Source organism: Scylla paramamosain, chromosome 17 (assembly GCF_035594125.1).
Source record: "Scylla paramamosain isolate STU-SP2022 chromosome 17, ASM3559412v1, whole genome shotgun sequence".
Lineage (NCBI taxonomy): Eukaryota > Metazoa > Arthropoda > Malacostraca > Decapoda > Portunidae > Scylla > Scylla paramamosain.
This window is the reverse complement of record NC_087167.1, coordinates 11,917,066-11,938,790: the sequence shown is the minus strand read 5'-3', so window position 1 is coordinate 11,938,790 and position 21,725 is coordinate 11,917,066. Positions and strand designations below refer to the sequence as shown.

The following is a 21,725-nucleotide window of genomic DNA, read 5'->3' as shown; positions in this document are numbered from 1 at the left end:
AAGGAAGGAAGGAAGGAAGGAAGGAAGCAAGAAAAAGAAGAAGAACAAGGCACGCACAGTCCAGCGGGTGAGGAAGTTGGTTCACCCCACCAAAAGTTCGATCCGGTGGCCTTTAAGATCAGGAATTGGTGGCATTCCTGTACCGCATACGGGCCACCTCACGAGTGATACCAGCCTGCACGTGAGCACCCCGTGAAGAACATGCAGAAGTAATTTAAAGAGCCTCGTGTAGAGTGAAATGACTTAGATCCTGCCACATGACAGAAAGAAAACTGTATTACTGGATGCGGTTGAATTAAATGACAGGAGTTTAAGACACCAAGTTAACATATGACTATTGACAAGGCAGATAAAACCGGAAACTACATAATACAAGCGATGGTATCAGTCGGGGAAGAGAAGAAGCAGGTCAATAAGAGAATGTGTGGTGGCCGCCCCCGATAAGATATTGGAATCAGCCAGCAGATAGTGACAGCTGACCTCTACTACTCACACAGGGGAGGCACAGCGCCACAGGAGAGATACGTATGCGGTGTTGAGTACTTGGTGTGAGGAGTGGACATATTCCCGGTGTTGCATAGAGTTAAACCTTGGCTCAGCACAGCAGCCAGCAGCCGTCCCCTGCGCTGGATGGTCCCGCCGCGCCACCCCGAGGCGTCCCCCGGGCCAGACGAGGCGTTCCTCCCCAGTAGGTGGTAGCGGGCGGCGTCCCTGCAGCAGCACAGCACACAGCAGCAGGGTCAGGGGTCGTTGTACCCCGGCCAGCAGAGAGCAGTGGGGTGGTGAGGATGACCCCGCCCGACCTGGCTCCGCGCCCCTCACAGCCGCGGGCGGGATGGGCGGCTGTGTAGGCGCCCCCAGGGAAACCACCCCCAGCACCGCCTCTCCTGGGGGGGGCGCCGCACCCCTGACAGGTGGGCGTCCTGGGGCGGGGAGGGGGGTGAGGAGCTCTGCAGCACCGCCTTCGGGTAAGGGCACTTTGGGTGTAGCAGTAGACAGTAAGGTGAGGTGTGGGCGTGGGAGTACCAGCAGCTGTGCCCTGTGGCCCAGCTGGTGTGGCGCTACCTGGCTTCCTGGGGAGGTAGTGAAGTGTGCATGTGTATCCCCGTGTGGTAGTGTGCTGTGTTAAGCATGGCCCAGATGTCAAAATTGTGTGGTGCGTCCCCCAGGCCCGCCCCAGCCTTCAGCAGGGAAGGGTGAGGCAGGGTGGGGTGGTGAGGTCAAGCCTGACACTTATGTCCAGCTTGGGAGATTTTTCTGCCTAGAATTTAGAGTTTTCTTTGTAGAATACTTAAAGTAAGTAAATCTTTATTTCATGTGTTTTCACTTATGTTAAGGATTGCTCTTCATGTTTATTGTAGTGTAGTTTTCAAATAATGCTACAGGGATTGTTGTGTATAGGCCAGAAGGCCTCCTGCAGTTTCCTTTATATTCTTATCTCCTTGTGTAGTACCACTTGGTGCTTTAGGGTTGACAGATCCCCTGGGTAGATTGTTACATGAGGTTACATTATTACCAAGGTAATCCTTTGATGGAGTGAAGGTCCCCATGCAAGTTATTGCATGGGGACCTGTCAGTAGCCTCACACAGTAGCTTGCTCGCTACATGGGATCTGCACCCCTTCAGATCTCCCTAGGTGAGCTGCAACTCTGACATTCTTCAAAAACAGATTAGCATGATTAGTAAAATTATAGGAGCCCTGCATGTATTCAGATATATGAAATTACAGGAGCTTTGCATGCGTCAAAAAATACTGTTTACTTCACTGTATTATAGGCAAGGCATTGAATACATTGCTCTCAACTATTGTATGATTGCAAATATATATAAATTGAAATACAAGAGTAAAACTGAGGTAGCCAAAAGAGTGGTAGAAAACACTGGCCTGTTTCATTATAAACATTTTTTCTCCACAGTATACTCTATAAAGTTTTCGAGTCTATCCTCACCAGGAAGATTCTTAAACATCTATCACTTCACAACCTTATATCTGATAACCAGTATGGGTTCCATCATGGTCATTCTACTGGTGATCTCTGGCTGTCCTTACTGAGTCTTGATCATCCTCCTTTAGGGATTGTGGCAAAACTTTCACTGTTGGCATAGACACATCAAAAGCCTTTGATAGAGTATGGCCCAAAGCTTTGATTTCCAAATTACCCCCCCTACAGCTTCTATCCTTCTCTGTAACTTCTGAGTGTATTATTGCTACTGTGGTAGACAGTCATTGTTCTTCTCCTAAGTCTGTTAAATGTGGTGTTCCTCAGGGTTCTGTCCTGTCATTCGCTCTCTTCCTATTATCAATGATCTAAACTAAATTTCTTGTCCTCTCCACTCCTACACTGATTATACCACCCTGCACTTTTTCACATCTTTTCATAGAAGTCCAACCCTTTAGGAAGTACACAGTTCATGCAGGGGAGCCACAGAATGCCTGACTTGTGGTTGGGGCAGATCAAAGTTAGTAATGTTTAATACCTCAAAAACCCAGTTTCTCCATCTATCACCTCCACATAATCTTCCAGATAACTATCCTCTCTTCTTCAGTGACACTCACCTGTCCCCTTCATCTTCACTGAACATCGTCAGTCTGTCCTTTACTTATAATATAAACTGGAAACTTCACATTTCATCTCTAGTTAAAACAGTTTCTATGAAATTAGGCATTGAATTGTCTCTACCAGTTTGTCTTACCCTCTCAGCTGTTAACTCTGTACAGGGTCCTTATCTGTTCATGAATGGAGTATGCTTTATGTGTATGGGGGGATTCCACTAATAATGCTCTTTTTAGACAGGGTGGAATCAAAAGTATTTCATCTTATCAACTCCCTCTAATTGATTGTCTTCAGTCTCTCATTGCTGTAATGTTGCATCTCATGCTATCTTTTATCACTATTTTCACATTAACTTCTCTTCTGATCTTGTTAACTACATGCCTCCCCTCCTCCTGTGGACTTGCTGCACAAGACATTCTCCATTCTCTCACCTGTTTTCTGTCTATCTCTCTAATACAATGGTTAACCAGTATTCTCAATCATTCATCCCTTTCCTTGGTAAATTCTGGAACTTCCTGCCTGCTGCTATATTTCCTCCTTCCTATGACTTAACTCATTCAAGAGGGAGGTTTCAGTTTCAAGATAAACTCGTTCAAGAGGGAGGTTTCAAGATACATGTTCTTTTGATTTTTCCTGTTTGGCAATCTTTTTGGGAACTGGCACCTAAGTGGGCCTTTTTTTCCTAATATTTTTTTGTTGCCCTTAGCTGATGGCCTTGTTACATAAAAAGAAGAAAAAATACTTGATGGAAACACAATGTAGTCCCTTGGGTGTAATGGGGAAACTTTGATTCTAGTGTTGTATTTGGCAAAGTGAACACCACCGATACCTTGTAAATATCTACTTCCAAGATGAATAGCACCTGTGCAGTCTTAGTTTTCTTTAGTGGATCCAGATTAACTTGGTACTTGGGGTGTTGGCTATACTTGTCTGTCCTGTTGCCACCTCAACCTCAGAGTGACCTGACCTAACCTGGGCCAGCTGGGCACCCTTTAAAGGATTCACATGTCAAGAACACAGGGGTGGCAGTGCTACACAACTTGTATGCATTGCCAAGTGTACTGGAAGATGTACAGTGTTGATAATCCATCTTCAGATTGAAAGCCATTAAAAAAAAACATTCAGTTGTATACATATAATAACTTATAATTTTGAAATAATTAAGGCAAAGGATTACAGTATAATAGAGAGAGAGAGAGAGAGAGAGAGAGAGAGAGAGAGAGAGAGAGAGAGAGAGAGAATCTTCATATGTGTGTTGACAGTCTTTGTGGCATCATTGCTAGACAAGTCCAGCCAACACCCTGAGTAGCAAGTAAGGCCAGATTCACTGTAGTGCAATAAATGACTCATACAAAATTATGTAATCAATACATTGTAATCTTGATAAAAAATTTGCCTAATCTTACTTCATGTTGGAAATAGGGAAGCTGAAAAGCATGCTTGAAGGCAGGGAGCAATAGTATAATGATAGCTAAGAAAACATCCTTGTGGGAACATAAATTCAGCCATGAAAACTTTGATAATGTCACTTGAAAATCTAACCATTTGATTTAGATGGTAAGGGTTCAGTGCTATTGACAGAAAAAAAGTAGGTTATCTTGAGGGACTGGTGCCAGACCTTTTATAATCAGCTGAGACATAATGTTATCGGTCTTAAGCTTCCTACCTGCCCATCTTTGAGAGGTGGTCTGAGGAAGCCAGAGTAACTTCTTTGTTTCCCACATACATGTCAAAATTTCCTGAAGCATTGCTGAGGAATACAGCCATCCAAGCATTGGCACTTAGGGTGACTGAGATATTAATATGGTGGAAGCAAGGAATATACATGGATTTAGAAGAAAGGTAAATGAAAGTAGGTATGGAAATGAAAATGCAAACTTACTCAAATTCAGTGTATTAAATTTTAGTTATTAATCTCTCATCCCCATGACAAAACACACACACACACACACACACACACACACACACACACACACACACACACACACACACACACACACACACACACACACACACACACACACACACACACACACACACACACACAAGTAAGAAGAATTGGATCATCTGTGCCAAGTGGACCACACATGCACATGAAGACAGGCTGTATCTTGGGCCTTTCTCTCCTGTCAGATGGCAAGGTATAATTTTTAGTAGGTAATATTTAAACCTTTCACTACCAGACACTGTTTTTTCAGTCACTTGCAGCTTATTAGACACTCAGTAATTTAGGCTCTCAGCTTAATAATACTGAGTCATAAGTAGTTCTGTACCCTGAAAAGACAAAATTAACTTCATTCTCGCATTTCTAACCAGTCCTTGCAAACAGATTTAGGTATTATAGCATCCCAAACATGAATAAAAGGTGAATGTAAAAGCAAAAAAAATCAATCATGTCTGATATAATGCATCCATTTGATATATTGCATCCTTATGATCATCGCACCCCAAATGCCAGTCAATCAGTCAGTCAGTCCATTTCACATTCATGGTCATACCACCACCACTGTGACAGGAATACACTCCCAGGCAGCCTCTCCTGTAGCACACCATTGCTGCACAACAATATCTACAAGACAACCACTAGATTCAAAGGGTTATGGAGGTTAGAATCCCCCCCCAGACAATTTATATTCAGTCTTCTTACAACTTTTACAGAAGTTAGGTGGTCATATGTGTAATATTTCACTCAATTTTTGTTAAGTTTGCTTGCACACTTTTATTGTTTTTTTTTTTATTAATAATTTTGGAAAACAGAATTTTTGGATAAGAACAACTGGAACTAAATTTTCTTGCTTTTCACTACAAGTTTTCCTTTTAACATTTGATTCTCTGAGATATACTAAACAACTTTGAGGTCTGACGTTTTTTTCTTCAGACATAAAATTTTTGGCATATTTTTCAAAATGCATAGGAATTTTTTTTTCTCTCCTTTCTTCAGACATATTATTTATTTATTTATTTTTTTTATCACATATTCCCATTTCTTAACCAGTTCTTTGCATTATAAGTTTCTCTTTCCATGAAAACAAACAATTAAAATTGGTTAATAACTTTGGGAGGAGATGCAGTTTGAATATATATAGCAAAGATAATTTTGAGGTATGAGCTATTAAAGATTTGTGTCAATACCCCCACTTAGTACTTGTTCATGACCTCCTGCACTGTAACTATTTCCCTCAATTTTTGTTAAGTTTGCTTGAAATTTTAACCCAAATTCTGAAATTCTGGCCTCCTTAATGCATTGTGGTGTATCTAATCAAAAGGTACTTGAGGCCACTTGAGGGACCCAGCGACAGCCCATGCTTATTCATGGTGTCTGGGAGGAAGTGGATTGGAATGCTTACTTTTGAGATGGAGTTTCCTTTCTTCCATTCCATTCTCTCCTTTCTTGTTCTTTTCTTTGCTTGTTTGATCCTTCCTTCCTTTCTTCATTCCTTCTTTCCATGATTGTTTTCTTTGTTTTTCTTTTTTTTCTGTCTTCCTTTTCTTTCTTTTCTTTCCCTCCTTCCTTCCTTCTTTCCTTCCTTTCTTCACTTGCATTTTTTTTTTGTATTCACCAAATCATTCATAATGGAGAGAGAGAGAGAGAGAGAGAGAGAGAGAGAGAGAGAGAGAGAGAGAGAGAGAGAGAGAGAGAGAGAGAGAGAGAGAGACTGTCTAACATGTATATTGTTCCAAATCTTCAGGAAGGAAAAAATAATAAAAATGTGGGGTAACTCAAGTATAATAATTAAAACTATATATATATATATATATATATATATATATATATATATATATATATATATATATATATATATATATATATATATATATATATATATATACACACACATACATGTAGCTGAAGAGGAAAAGTAAGTGAAAGTGAGTCCAGTGTAAGCATGTGGTTTATTTGAATGGTTTCTTTCACTGCCTGTAATTTTTTCATTCTCCCTTTGCATCCTTTTTTTTTTTCATGTTTGTCCTTAGAGGATTGTTATAAATCAATAGTAAATTAATATAATAGATTAACTCCTTCACTGCTATTCGGCACATTGTTCCTTTCTTATGCATCTGGGTAATTGGCTGAGAACATTGAAAAAGAAAATGAAAATAAAAGAATAGAGGGATAAAAGAAGTCCACTCAAATGCTATTCTGATCAAAGAGAATAGGAGCAGAACTGAGAAAGAAGCAAAGTCACTTTCTGAAATCACTAACCATATTTATTTTAATTTCATAGGTATCTCTAAACATGATAGTCTATGAATTTAGAAAGTCTGTTCTCTTGATGCATTTGTTCAAATGTTATAGATGCTTTTCAGGATTCAATACTGTGCTTTTAAAGTTGTGTATTGTTGCCTGTTGCTGTGAAAGAGTTAATAAATTAATAAACATGCATAAAAGAAGATACTATACAATTAATTTGATGAATGAAAATGAATTTTATATGAATTTATATGAAAAAAAAAACTTCTGTTCCATGGAGCAGCTATACTTATCAAACAAAGGCTTGCATTCATAAACATTATCTTTTGATCAGGACTGTTTTCAAAGGCCACTGAGATGATTGGTCAGGGTCTCAATATTTTTCTCCTTTGATGCTTCAGAATCTTTATTAAACTATCACAGAGTCATGAAAGCACTTGATAACTCACAGCACCATGTTAAAAGCAGTTAGGATAAGATGCTGAAACATTTGGGAATCTTGACTAAAGTTTTCAATACTAAGAACACAAGTATAGTCCTTCACAGTTGTAGTTTACAGTCCATTGTTTTGCTGCTGATGTTTTCTGTGAGATTGTCCTGTGTATTCTGAAATGTTTTGGCATCTTGTTAACTATTTTCAACAGCCTCTAGTAAAAAGTTGGGGTTTTCAAAGGCATTTTCATGATTCCAGTGATAGCATAACAAGGATTCTTCATTGTCAATAGGAAAAACACCCCAGAGAACCTGTATAAAGGGTTTTCAAAGGCATTTTCATGATTCCAGTGATATCATAACAAGGATTCTACATTGTCAGTAGAAAAAAAAACCCGAGGACCTGTATACTCATCTCTGTAGTCTTTGAATGAATAGTGCTGATGAGAGACCCCCAAATATTTAAGAATACATGTCTGTGTTTTTACTTATGCATTTTCTGCACATTTAATGCTTCTGCTTTGATGTTCTTAGCTATGTAAGGATGAATGAGTGACCTTGACTTATAAAAAAACATATTTAATCTCATATATATAGTGAATCCTTGATTTTCTGGACTGAGAAAATGTAAAAAAAAAAAAATCAAGTTGGACAGGTAATATCACTGTATCTATTACTTTTGCATTATTGTAAAGTTGAAATATAAAAAAATTAAACCACTAAAAGTTGGGAAGGGATATACATAACTTTTATTGGGAAGATGGCAAAATGATTCACTATTTTTCATACTGTTTCCATCATCTATCAGTCATAAAATCCTGGCTTTCTAACAGCCTTCTCTCATTTTAGTGCAGAAAATTGAGGGTTCACTATATATATACACATATGATATGACTGGCCTTGATATAAAGTGCACCTTTGATTCTTATCACCATGATAAATATATACTTACTACTGTTTTGATAAGTAAGTTGTTTATAATAACCTTCTCTGATAAAATGTAATGTTCATAATTACTGTCAGTGTCTGTGGTAAATACACCAGCTTATAAATACTAATGCTTTCTTTTAAATACATCTATGATAAATTGTCATGGTTCCTCATCACATCAGTCATGGTCAAAAGTTAAGAAACCCTCTGTACTTATGTCACACTGTGCTTTGGATTTTCTTTCTGTCTCAAGTCCTTGGGTTTGCAGGGATCTACTTACAAAATCTGATGGTTGATAGATTCTTAGTTGGTCAGGGAACAAAATCTAACAGTTAATAGGTTTTTTGTATGCCAGGGAACTTAAGATTGGGAGAAAATTTGACACAGTCCTATGATTTGCAGGCAGTTTATTTTGGATAATCTGGCCATTGATGGTTTCTTAGGAAACACAATCTGGCAGTTAATAGATTGTTTCTACATCAGGGAACTTCAGACTGAAGGGAAACACTGAGCATAGTGGAAAGAAGTGTGGTAAATACTTGACTACTGACCAAGATTCTACTGTACATATAAATATCTTGTCAGTGTGCAGCCATCTCCTGCCATATAAACATGTCCCTTAGTGATATGTGAGAATACACTGGAAGTTTGTCATTGCCCCCAATACTAACATTGTCTAGCATAACTAAGGCCTAGTGCCATCTGAGGGGCAAGAAAATACATGAATTAAAATAGAATTGTACATTGTAGTGTATCAAGTAACTTACTGATGTGAGCATATAGAAAATGATGCATTTTATAATAGATCATAACAGAAGCAGCATTTCCATTGCCTGGGTCTTATCTTGCTCTAGGAGAAAATTGCCATTCAAAAGAACAAAAATTTTTATAATGACCCTGATGAATAATGATTTCCCCTTATAATGATATCTTAAACAAACATCTATGAGCTTTTAGTTGACAAGACCGTCTCACTGTGACTTAGGATGGCATGGCAAGAGACTGAGATGCCCACGATAAAAGGAATGTCTCATAATAATTTATCTCATTTAAACATTAAACTCTACACCCAAAACAAACACTCATGCAACCAAGAATGCCCCACTGAATTCTTAGAACATCTTGATGAAATTATGTATACCTATTAACTGTAGTAATTGAGATCCCTAATGATAATATTTTCAATGACTGTTGTTACTGTAAGTCATCCTCCTGCAGGAATGTCAAGTTAGTTTACTGATTGAAAACCTTATGATAGTATCTTTCATCATTTAATGTTCCCAGTAATAATCTTTCATTCCCCTGCTGGCAAAAATGTCCCACTTAGGAAAGGATCTATTGAAAATTATCCTCTTTTATCCTCCTATTAATTAATGTAACAGATCCCTTATGGTAGTACCTCTTATCAGCGAGGGATAAGGTAATTTTATTTCCTGACTAGTTTCGCTGTCTGCTTCTTCAAGGGAATCCATTTTTCCTTACACCTCCTTCCTCCACTTGTCCAAAATGTCTCAGTTATTCTTCATGTTAGTGATCCTTCATCCTCGCACAGGGAAAAATGTCCCACTTAGACTTGAAAGAACCCACCAGAAATGATCTTCCTAGTAATGTGCTAACTGAGATCTCTTGTGCTAGTATCTCTTTTAACCCTTTACCCTCCTGCAGGCAAAAATGTCCCGCTTAGACATGAAAGGATCCGGTGGAAGTCAGACATGCCCCTCACGGAGACCCAAGTGCGCAGCAAGCGGGAGGAGTTCTGGGACACGGCGCCGGCGTTTGAGGGTCGGCGGGAGATCTGGGATGCCCTGAAGGCCGCCGCGCTGGCCATTGAGACCCATGACTACAACCTAGCGCAGGCCATCATTGACGGGGCCAACATTACGCTTCCCAACGGTGCGTGCGTGCGTGTGTGTGTGTATATAATGATGGCAAAGGTAATAGTAGTGAATGGTCTGTTGATAAGACAGTGGTGATGCTGAAAATGTACATTATGCTTCCCAGTGGTGCCTGTTTGTGATGACGATAATGGTAGCAATAATGATAGTGATAATGATAATAACTAGTATGATTAGGCAGTGGTGATGCTAAAAATATACATTATTTAGGGATGAAAAGACTTAACAATATGATTAAAATGAACTTAGAGGTAGGCGCTTTGTAATAATAATAATAATAATAGTAGTAATAATGATAATGGTAATAAATGACTTGTTAATAAGGCCAGTGGGAAGGTGCTTTAGAAATGACAAGGTCATCTTTCAAGCACAAGGAAGTGCCTAAGAAAGAATGTAGAGAAAGTAAAATAGAAAATTGTGTTTGGGTTAAGGAGGGATGGAGGAAGGCAATGTGTAGGAGATGTAGAGCTTGAAGTGATTGGAGGAGAGGCTGAAGAAACATGAACTTCCTTTTCAGTCCAAGTACAAGGAAGAACTTAAAGAGAATGGTAGAAAATTAAATCTTTTTATGTTTAGTCTGACATTTCTAGGGCAAACTTTACTGTTCTTTGTCTATGTCACTTTTGTTAACTTTAGGAAATATTAATTCATAATAATGTAGGAAATGTTTGATGAAAAGCCTCAGTAATTCTACAAATGTGATTTTCATCTTCATGGTGTAAAGCATTGAAAATGTCAGGTGAAATGTCACGCTTCAATAAATAAGAAGTGTTTTGGTGCTGGTTAAATGTCACTTTTGTAGGTTGAGAGAAAGACAAGAGTACAAACATTTCAATATAACCTGTTGTAAGTATGCCAGCAAGGTTGAAAATGATAACATGATGCAGGCTAATGAATTGTTAGGCATACATTTTCATATCATTTATCATGTGTTGCACAAAGACTTTGGAAGAAACATCAGTGAAATGTCACGTATACACACACAGACACACACACACACACGTGAAAGAAAGAGCAAGGTCGCTAGTGTTCAAGGTCTGGATAGTAGGAAGCACAAAAATAGGGATTATCAGTGAAAGTGGAAGAGAAAGACTGGATGGTTAACTCTTGCATATATAAAGTAGACAAGAGAAAGAGGTTAGTGGGTACAGCTGACCAAGGACTGAATGTTGGGAAGGAGAAAGTGTACAATAAGAGTATGTTTAGAATAATAGGGTTATAAGGGTGGTACTGTGAAATTATTCAAAGGAAGGGGAACATTTATCCACATGATGGGTAAATGTTGGGAAAGAGAAAGTAAAATAAGAGGATGTGTTGAGGATATTACAAGTAAGAATACTAGGAGTTGTAGGGGAGATAGTCAGCATGAGAGGAATTAAAGAAAGGAAAAAGAAGAGAGATTACATGATGGACAAACAAGGTCATAGAAGCAATTAAACCAAAGAAGGAAGCACATTTGAGTTCCATTGAGAGGAATGTCAAGTGCGCACCCAATCGCTCTCTATCAGCGGCTCACCCATACACTCACACTGATGTACTCATGTATTCACCTCCTCACCTCTATGCTCTTTTGCTCCCACAGCTTTCCTACCATACATCACACATTACAAAGCCACATCTCATTTTCAGCATCCATTCCCTCATTCCTATTCCCTCTCTCTTCCAGCCTCCTTCCCTCACTCCCATGCATCATTTACAAATCTGCTTTTAATTTCCTCCTTCATCCATTCCCTCGTCCCCACTTGCTGACCCAAGCCTCTTCCCCCACAGGTGCCTTGACAAACTTCCCTTCTCCTATCCATTCCCTCATCCCTACTCCCTAACCCAAGCCTCTTCCCCACAGGTATCTTGACATACTTCCCTCCTTTAGTCCATTCCCAAGCCTCTTCCTTCACAGGTGTCTTGACAAACTTCCTGTTTATTCTCTCTTTCATGCTCCCTGACCTGACCTCTTCCCTACAGGTGCCTTGACAGACTGCTACGATGAGCTGGGCACTCGCTACCAGCTGCCTGTGTACTGCCTCTCCTTCCCGCTCAACATTCTCCCACGGTCTCCAGACAAGGAGGGACATCCTGAGGCAGGTGTGTGACTGTCCTGGTGGTGCTCTGCTCTACTTGCTGTTCTGTTTTACTCTCTCTCTCTCTCTCTCTCTCTCTCTCTCTCTCTCTCTCTCTCTCTCTCTCTCTCTCTCTCTCTCTCTCTCTCTCTCTCTCTCTCTCTCTCTCTCTCTCTCTCTCTCTCTCTCTCTCTCTCTCTCTCTCTCTCTCTCTCTCTCTCTCTCTCTCTCTCTCTCTCTCTCTCTCTCTCTCTCTCTCTCTCTCTCTCTCTCTCTCTCTCTCTCTCTCTCTCTCTCTCTCTCTCTCTCTCTCTCTCTCTCTTTTGATATGATGGAAAAGGATAAGATATAATATTTTTTTATTCTGTTGAGTTAATGTAATGGTATAATAAGAACTGACTTACACTGATACCAGTTTTTTCCATGAATGAATATAAAGTGTCAAAAGAGGTGGCTTTGGATCAGACTTGTGCCAGTGAACCCTCAGCAGTGAAAGAAGGGGATGTTCTTAGGGTAAATTGGATATAGATGTGGAGGATTAGATGGATGTGTACCTAGTGCATCCACCTCTTGTTCTTGCTATGGGTAAACTGGAACTCTTTGTATTTTCTCCTGCCTTTAACTTGAATTATTTCAAGAGGATGGTTTGAAAAAACTTCTCAAATTTTGGATCATTCTTTTTGGATTATACTCTTTGGCACCTTCAGTGGGCTTTTTTTTTTGTATTTATTTATTTATTTATTTATTTATTTATTTGTTTATTTATTTATTTATTTATTTATTAACATAAAAGAACACTGCACCACAGCCTTTACAAATTACATTTCCTAAATAAGTAAAATCCCTTTAGACATTCTAGGTATTACTGTTTAAGTCAGTTTTGTCTGTCTGTCCCACCAGTTCTTGTTTGCGTGTATTAATTAATGTATGCTATTGGTGTATTGGTGTTCAGGTGAGCATTGTATGGGTGCACTAGTGTATTGCTGCATTGTCCCCCCAGAAGGCAGCATGGAGGGTGAGGCGCTGGTGTTAAGAGTCCGTCTCTCCACTACAAGTGTGGACACTCGCCTCACTGTGCGTTCCACCGACACTATCGCCACCGCCAAGAAAAAAGCTTGATGTACGTAGCCACTGACTGTCATCTCACAGCTCTCATCTTATCTTGTCTCTAACTCTTCATTATATTCAGTGCAGGTCTTGTTTCCTATGTACAGCAGGCACTTTTCTTTCCATTTCTCCTTTCCTTCATGTCCTAGTCTATTTATCTTGTCTCTTTAATATTCTGTTTGATTCTTCATAAATCATGTTTCTGATGTACAGCAAGTGGTCTTTGTCTCATTTCTCCTTTCAAGACTAGCATTCTGTTCAATTCTTACCTCATAGTTAACTGTCACATCTGTTTATATTACTGTGTATTTTTTGTGCATCACAGATATGAGTAATAAGCATTCAGTAAATATACTCATAGGAACCATAGGGGCATCACTGTATATCTTCTGTTTAACATATACTTTTCTCATCACATCACAAGACAGTCCCATCACAACACACACACTTAGCCACACTTTCCAAATCACCACAGTAAAGCAACAGACATACTTAGCCACTAGCCACATTTCCCTATCACCACAGTAACACACACACACACACACACACACTTAGACACCTCCCCCATCATCACAGTAACACCACACATACACTTAGCCACACTTTCCCCAATCACCACAGCAATACACACTAAGACTTTCCCCAATCACCACAGTAACACACACTAAGACTTTCCTCAATCACCACAGTAACACACACAGACTCAGACACTTTCCCCTATCACCACAGTAACACCACTTGAATCCCACAGCTCCAGGAAGCACTAGAGGGAAGGAGGCAGCGGTGGTTCTACTGTGGGAAGCTGCTGGGTGACCGATTGCTGATATGTGAGTGTAACATCCACCCGAGCTTCATCATTCAGGCCATCATATCCGAGGAGGCTCTCACCGCTGTGGGAAGCTGAGGGGATGGATGCAGGGTGACGGATGATGGCTGAATGTGTGTGTGTGTGTGTGTGTGTGTGTGTGTGTGTGTGTGTGTGTGTGTGTGTGTGTGTGTGTGTGTGAGGAAGGAAAGAGAATAATTTTGCATTTGGTTTGTGATTGGAGAATTATTTGTAGAGAGAGAGAGAGAGAGAGAGAGATAGGGTGAAAATTTATGGATGGAATGTATGGTGTGTGTGTGTGTGTGTGTGTGTGTGTGTTTTGTCTGTGTTTCCCTAACTATATATGGTTCCTTTGGTATGATTATTTTATTTTAATTTCTCTCTCTCTCTCTCTCTCTCTCTCTCTCTCTCTCTCTCTCTCTCTCTCTCTCTCTCTCTCTCTCTCTCTCTCTCTCTCTCTCTCTCTCTCTCTCTCTCTCTCTCTCTCTCTCTCTCTCTCTCTCTCTCTCTCTCTCTCTCTCTCTCTCTCTCTCTCTCTCTCTCTCTCTCTCTCTCTCATAAGGGAACACTGTTGATATTAACATACAAAGATATTTTTATTCCTTATTAGTCAGTTCATTGCCTTGTTTGCTGCCTGTTTGTGTCTTTTTGTGCTTTAGTATTGTTTGCAGATTGTTTGTGTATGTGCTGTCCTTGTCTTTGTGTTTGTTGGTGATGTGTTGTTTGTTGGGGTAGTCTGTAGAAAAGGACATGGGATTTGAACCTGTTTTCATGAAGTTACTACTACTATTACTACTACTACTACTACTACTATTATTATTATTATTATATTACTACCTCTCAATAGAGGTAGGTAGGCTTATTATTGGTGGGTTTGATATTAATGTTACTACTGACGATGGTATACGTACTTATTATTATTATTATTATTATTATTATTATTATTATTATTATTATTATTATTATTATGACTACTATTATTGTTGTTGATGATGATAGTATAGCTTCATTTTTTTTTTTTTCATTGATTTTGTGGTAAGTGAAAAGACAATTGATTAGTATGTGTGTGTGTGTGTGTGTGTGTGTGTGTGTGTGTGTGTGTGTGTGTGTGTGTGTGTTGGTATGTATGTGTGTGTGCGCATGTGATGCACTGTGCACACACCAAGCTCATGCTCCTGTGCTCAAAGAGATTCAATTCCTTGCTATGCTGTCACTCACCACCACCACCACCACCACCACCACCACCACCACAACCCTCACCACACTTCTCGTACCCTTCTGGTGTGGCAGTGGTGACTGTGGCAGTGCATTAGTTCCTGTTTCTTCCTCTGGCATTTACTGACAGGAGGCATTTATATTTATTTGTACTTAAGGTAGTGTTTCTCCTAAGCGAGCATCATGTGTGAGAATGGGAGCAAGGTGGAGTCACTTTTCTACTAGAGCGAGTCATTAGTACCTAGCACAAGGGGGTATTTATATATTTTAGTCATGTTTTCTCCCCCTTACACTTACTGTAACCACAATATAAGAGAATGGGGGAAAGGAAAGTAGGATTATTAGATAAACTAGAAGACAGTTTGTTATTCTTGGTCAGCACAAAGGTGACATGGGCATTTATATACTTGCTTATGTTTTTATTCCCCCCTTCACTGTTCAGTCATACAAGAGAAAGGGAGGAAATGTAGAACTACTGTATCATGTAATAGAGGAAGGTTTGTCACTCACTCCACTTAGTCCTTTAGAGAGATTGTCACACAGAACACAACATTATCACTACCACTACCCTCACTCACCAGCACAATCACCACCACTGTAATAGCAAAGATAAAACTGTGGCACAATTTCACATACAAGAGAGAGAGAGAGAGCAAGAGAGAGTATTTGTGGTTAAGACAATCTAGTACATGTATTGAAGAAAGTACATATAGTTGTGAGGAGCCAGCCTGCAAACAGGTGGTTATAGAGTGGAGTGGAGGTAAGAAGAATAGGAAAGTGACAAGTGTAGGGAAGGCTGGCACAAGAGATTGTGTGTGTGTGTGTGTGTGTGTGTGTGTGTGTGTGTGTGTGTGTGTGTGTGTGTGTGTGTGTGTGTGGTAGTATTTATTCACAATATGTTAACCCAAAAGGGTTCTATGATTGTGATATTTGTGTGTGCATTGTAGTCAACACTTGTTCCATCAGAGGCATTGTACTTAGAAAACTGTGTGGTGACAGCATGTGCAGGACATATCAGCCACACATGGTAGATTGCATTTGTTGTGTTAGTTTGCAGTCTTAAATTCCTTTCCTGTTATAAAGCAGCTGAAAAGTTGATGGATGTTGGGAACACCAAGGGAGTGATTTGGGAGGTTATTACTGTTTAGTTCAGTTCACAGGTAGTGTCTGAGTGTTAGCATTCTGCATTCTGTTCATTTAACTACTAGTGGATATGGAGTAGTGTGGCTGTCTTATCTCATCACACATTCCTCTGTTTTGGATGGTAAAGATAAGTAGACTTTGATGGCAATAAAATGCAAGATGAAGATGAAACACTTTATATCTGCAACATTTTGAGTACCTCCCTTGTCTGAGAAGGTAGTTGAATGTTAAGGAAATAAAGTGCTTCTGCTGTTTCATCACATGTTTCATCACCAGATTCTACTCGATTGTTTTAATTTCCATTGTATCTGCTGAGAAGTCATGGGCATGGAAAGCAAATGTGCCTTTAGAAAGTAAACTTTGAAGACCATTTTTAACTTCATTTTGTCTGGATTAGAACAGCACCATCAGGAGCTTATACTCTGTTACTTATGTGTCCTCTTATGTCTGGTTTGAGGAAGTGTGAGAAACCAGGGTACAATTTGGGGGGAATCTATCATATAGTTTGTAATCTTATAGGCATCATGTGTGCAGTGGGGGATGTAGGATGAAGGTGGCCAAGGCATATGTGAACACACTAACTTAGGCCATAGTCGGTCACCAGAACACAGTCGTATGTACTAGTTTTGCACTGAAGTAAATAATGGAAAACTGTCTTTTTTCCTTTGTGGCTCATCTTGTACGGATCCCTGATGCTTTTGTGGTCAGGGGAGTGTTGTATGCTGTGGCAGTGTGTGTGTGTGTGTGTGTGTGTGTGTGTGTGTGTGTGTGTGTGTGTGTGTGTGTGTGTGTGTGTGTGTGTGTGTGTGTGTGTGTGTGTGTGTGTGTGTGTAACCTAGTAACATTATGACAATACAAGTAACTCATCCATACCTCTTAGTTTACACACCATAAAGAGAGAGAGAGAGAGAGAGAGAGAGAGAGAGAGAGAGAGAGAGAGAGATTTGATAATATAATAATCACTTATATAAAAGATACTAGTTTTTTCCTTGTACGTTTGTTGAACTTGAAAAAAAAAAAAAAAAAAACTCCACCATACATATTAGACAGATTTATTTTGAATGCCCCTGATGCATACCTTGTAACATTCCCTGTCCCTCCCCCAAACACCAGCACCACACCAGGAATGCATTGCTGCCTACCACTGTATCTCTTGAGTGTCTTGCTTTTCCAGTCAGACTCCTGTGTATGTACTTAAACTTAAATGCAACTATGGTATTAATCTTTAATCCTCACATTCCTCTGTTGCAGTTTTCCATGTGATCAGAAATCCCTTGTACCAGATTCTCCTTGTTATTCAGATTTGTGGAGCTTTTAACAGATTGAAGTTGATTCTATAGATTGTGTGTTTGCCTGAGTTGCTGTTTTTTTTGTACATTGAAAGCCAGTGACACTGTTTTGTAGCATCATCCTTGTTCACGGTTCAGGAGATGTGATTCTTCAGTGTTCCTTCCCCTGATTTGCTCTTGTCTATGTGAAGACTTGTTTCCAGCATAGTAAATAAGCTCTTGAGATCCTTCTGTTTCATGATGGAGGGGTTTAGAAAGCAAGTGGGGAATGTACGTATATTTTTGGTGTTCCTGTCTTTCAGTTATAGTTTTGGTGAAGATGCCTTTCCATCCTGTAGAGAAAGAAGCACATCAGATCCATGACTGTCCTCAGGGTAACACTCCTTGCGTTGGCTGTTGCTTCATGTGTATCTTGTCTGCAGTGTTAATGATAATGGATTACACTTGAATGTTGTGAGTTGTAACAGAGAAAGTCTAAATTGAAGAATAATGAATGGTTAATTAAATTGGATTACACTTGAATGTTCTTGTGACAGAAAAAATCTAAAGTGAAAAAAACTCATGAGTATTGGATTAAACCTGAATGTTGTGACAAAAAGAATTTAACTTGAAAAATAAATAATGTCAATAAATTTCACTTTCTAAATAGAAATCTTGACTCTACAAATATGTTGGATGTGGTTGTAGTGTGTGCAAAGAATAAGACAAAAGTATCTGTAGATATTATGAAGATAGGACATTCATTAACTTGACTCACATCCTGTGTACCACAACTTTCATCATGTGGAGACCATTATGAGAATATGCCTAAATTCTTGATAAAAATTTACTTGGCTGTTGAATGTATACACTAAAAAGAAATGTTTGTCTGGGTTGCATGAGGAGAATGATGCAGATATTCATAAGGAGGATAGGGAGGTTCACTAATGGAAGAAACACATAGAGGCTTGTAACATTGTGCAAGGGTCCACACATTTACTCTTTTACAGTGTTGTGACAGAAAGTATATGTCCCAGCCTGCACTTGTGATCTCATACTTTTTGAGTAAGGGAATAGCAATTGTTGAGAGGAGGATGTTATACAATACTAAATGTTCAGCTTAAAAATGTACAACGAAGAAAACGATTGTGTTGTTATACAAAAGGAAGGTCTTAATGAGAAAGAATTACTGAAGGAAATCATTTATGTACATACTGGTATTTATACACCTACAATATTTGTATTTGCATTTTTACCTAAATGTTTTGACAAAGTTTCTGTCTAGATTGTAATCATGCCATCACATGGAGACAAAAGGAAATGGGCATTCATTGTTAAGGAAAATTAATGGAATCTTTATAGGTATTTCAGGAAGAATATGATTTAACTTGTGTAAGTGGAAAGAGCATTTGATGGAGATTGACTTTTTGAATGATATTGAAGCTTATAGCTTATCTATATTGGAGGCTTTTACTTGATGTATGACCAAAAATTACTACTGGTTCAACAGGTACTTCAGGAAGAACATGGTTTACTTTATGTATAAGTGGAAAGACATTTAAAATGATATTGAGGCTTGTAACTCATTCAAAGATGCTTTTACTTATCTATATTGGAGACTTCTACCTGCCGTCTGACCAAAAATGTTCAGGAACACCAAGTTTCTCTTGTAGAAAGTTTTATTCTTTAGTCAGCTTTATGTCATCCAACCAGGATGTGTTATGTTTTAAGATAGGTTCTTTTATAGCTACATATTTTAATATTTTCAGGGATTTATTTCAAGTAAAAGGAAGTTTTTTCAATCTATCAGCTAATAAAGATACCTAAAAACTTGACAGATAGTTATGTATGGTAACTTTATATTTTCCCAGCCTCAGACTGACTTGGGGAAGTGCTAATGTTCAGTGCAGACACAGGATCACTGCATCTCCTTGCATCACTGTCTCACCTCACCACACTGTGACTGGGAATAACTAAGCAGTCTCTTAGTGAAATATGAGTTACTTGACTTACTGTTTTGAACACTCCACATCTGTTGTGGATTAGCATTTATTTATCCATTTACCTTTATATCTGTGGGCAGGAACTCTCAAGGAGACAGGCTATGTATGGGAAAAGTGACTCAAAGACTTGTTCTTAAACAGAGGCAAAACATAAGGTGTTTAGGGAAGAAGGCAGCAGCAGAATTAAGTGTCTGCACACCATCTTAAAAGAAACCTGTGAGCAAAATGAGACATTTTCACTGGTACCCACTCAAAGCTGAATAAATGAATACTGGGACTACTTCAGAGAGGAAAAGAAACTGTGCATACTGCCAACAAATTATGAGATTAAAGGATTCCAAGAGTTAGGCATCTAACACTATAGCTCCAGAAATGCTAATGCCTTTGTGTGTCTCACGACTGAAATGTGAACTTACAATACTTGTAACTGGCCGTGAGTGGAACACTAGCATTTAGCTGTCCAGCCCCCAGGAAAATCCATAAAACCTTGAAGCAAGCATCAGGTGGTGTGCTGTTCTTATTGTTGTGTGTGTAAGGAATCAATGAAGGACTGTACAGGAAAACAAAACTACTAGTGAAGTCTGACTGCATACTGGCAGCAAACTACAACCTTTATGACTTACTTTACAACAGGACTAAGACCACACATGAACCCTAACTGCCTACTGGAAGCAAGTTACAACCTTAAGGACTTGACAGGAAGACAAAGACTACATGAGAAGTCTGACTGTGTATACTGTATTACAGTAAACCTAAGGACTTAGAAGGGAAAGATTCCAGTGACTTAAAATAGTTTCACCCTTCCTGTCCATCTCTTCCTTTGTCTCACTGATCCTTCATGCTTTCTCCTTTTCTCCCATTCTTCCATTCTTCATTCTTCCTTCCATGTCACAAGATTATAAGCCCAATAGAAGGGTGTTGAAACTTGAAAAATTTCATCAATTTTTCTGTCTGTTTCAACTTACATTCTTCTCTCTTCATTCTTCTCTTTCCTTTTCCAACAGCTTCACCATAACCTCCCACTCCTAAGATATTCCTTCTCTTGTCTTTCTACTAACTTCCTTCCCTTTTCTTCCCTTTCTTTTCTCATCCCTAAGGTCCTTTATTTCTCTTCACCACCTCCCATGCACTCTGCATGATCTGCTGCCTCATTACCAAGAGAAGGAACACTGGACTCACACACACTTGTAGATGCACAGAGTGACTTAACATTTCACCAGACCTGTTGCCACCACTCAGCAGGATGAGGGGGGAACAGCCTGTACAAGGGGAAGGTGACCTGCTGCACCTTCCCCTACCCATCCACCGGCCTGCAGCATGCAAGGTTAGGTTAGGACTGTATATACCATAGTTTATACATCTATCCATATTATATTACGAGACATGCGTGTGTATGTGTGTGTGTGTACGTATGTAGGTGTGGTGAGTGTTTTGGTATACTACATAATATACACATTGTAATGCATTTTTTTTTATTTGTTTTCTGTGTGTGTGTGTGTGTGTGTGTGTGTGAGTGTGTGTTAAGTTACCAGTGTTTAGCAGGGAACCTGTTATTATGTCTCTCCTATCATGAAGTTAATGAGTAGCTTTTGTATGAATCCCTCAAGCCCAAATGATGATGATGATGATGATGATGAGCAGACCTTTTCTGTGATTAACAAATAAAGTCAGTACCACTTGCTTGTCCTTTCCATTAACATTTGTAAATCCTTAATTATTCTTGTCTCCTTGGTTATTTCAGTGGATATAACGAAAGATTTCACACAGTTCAGTAGATTAAATTTGTGTTGTGGTAGCATTAATTACCACGTCTTTCATGAATCTTAAGATATAAAGTTTGACCTAAACCAGTGCAAATATATTTACGAAGTTGTGTGACAGTGAAATATCACTTCAAAACCCCACTGCTAAATACGTTTCTCTCCTTGACATCGTGGCAACTTTAGTACTGTATAGCTCTTTTTATTAATTCCAAGCTTTTGATTAATCACCTAACATGAAAAAAAAAAGAAACTATCATCCTTAGTTACATGTGAATGGGTGTTTGAAACCTGTAATATACAATTCATTCCCCATTTATGTGGAGTCTGTGGTCGGGAAAA

At 39.1% G+C, this 21,725-nt stretch overlaps 1 protein-coding gene across 3 annotated transcripts; it reads left to right on the top strand.

Annotated features, from left to right (window-relative positions):
* The first annotated feature begins 385 nt into the window (after nucleotides 1-385).
* LOC135108486 (ubiquitin domain-containing protein 2-like) lies at nucleotides 386-21,302 on the top strand. 3 transcript variants are annotated; one of them, XM_064019560.1, is made up of 5 exons: nucleotides 386-968; nucleotides 9,775-10,002; nucleotides 11,967-12,086; nucleotides 13,065-13,181; nucleotides 13,920-14,163. In XM_064019560.1, the coding sequence occupies exons 1-4, from the start codon at nucleotides 836-838 to the stop codon at nucleotides 13,178-13,180; spliced, it is 597 nt and encodes a 198-aa protein (XP_063875630.1). In that variant the 5' UTR covers nucleotides 386-835; the 3' UTR covers nucleotide 13,181; nucleotides 13,920-14,163. The 3 variants fall into 3 exon arrangements, with proteins under 3 accessions (XP_063875630.1, XP_063875629.1, XP_063875631.1); XM_064019559.1 differs by having other exon boundaries at nucleotides 392-968; nucleotides 13,062-13,181; nucleotides 13,920-21,302; XM_064019561.1 differs by having other exon boundaries at nucleotides 392-914; nucleotides 13,062-13,181.
* Nucleotides 21,303-21,725: the final 423 nt, after the last annotated feature.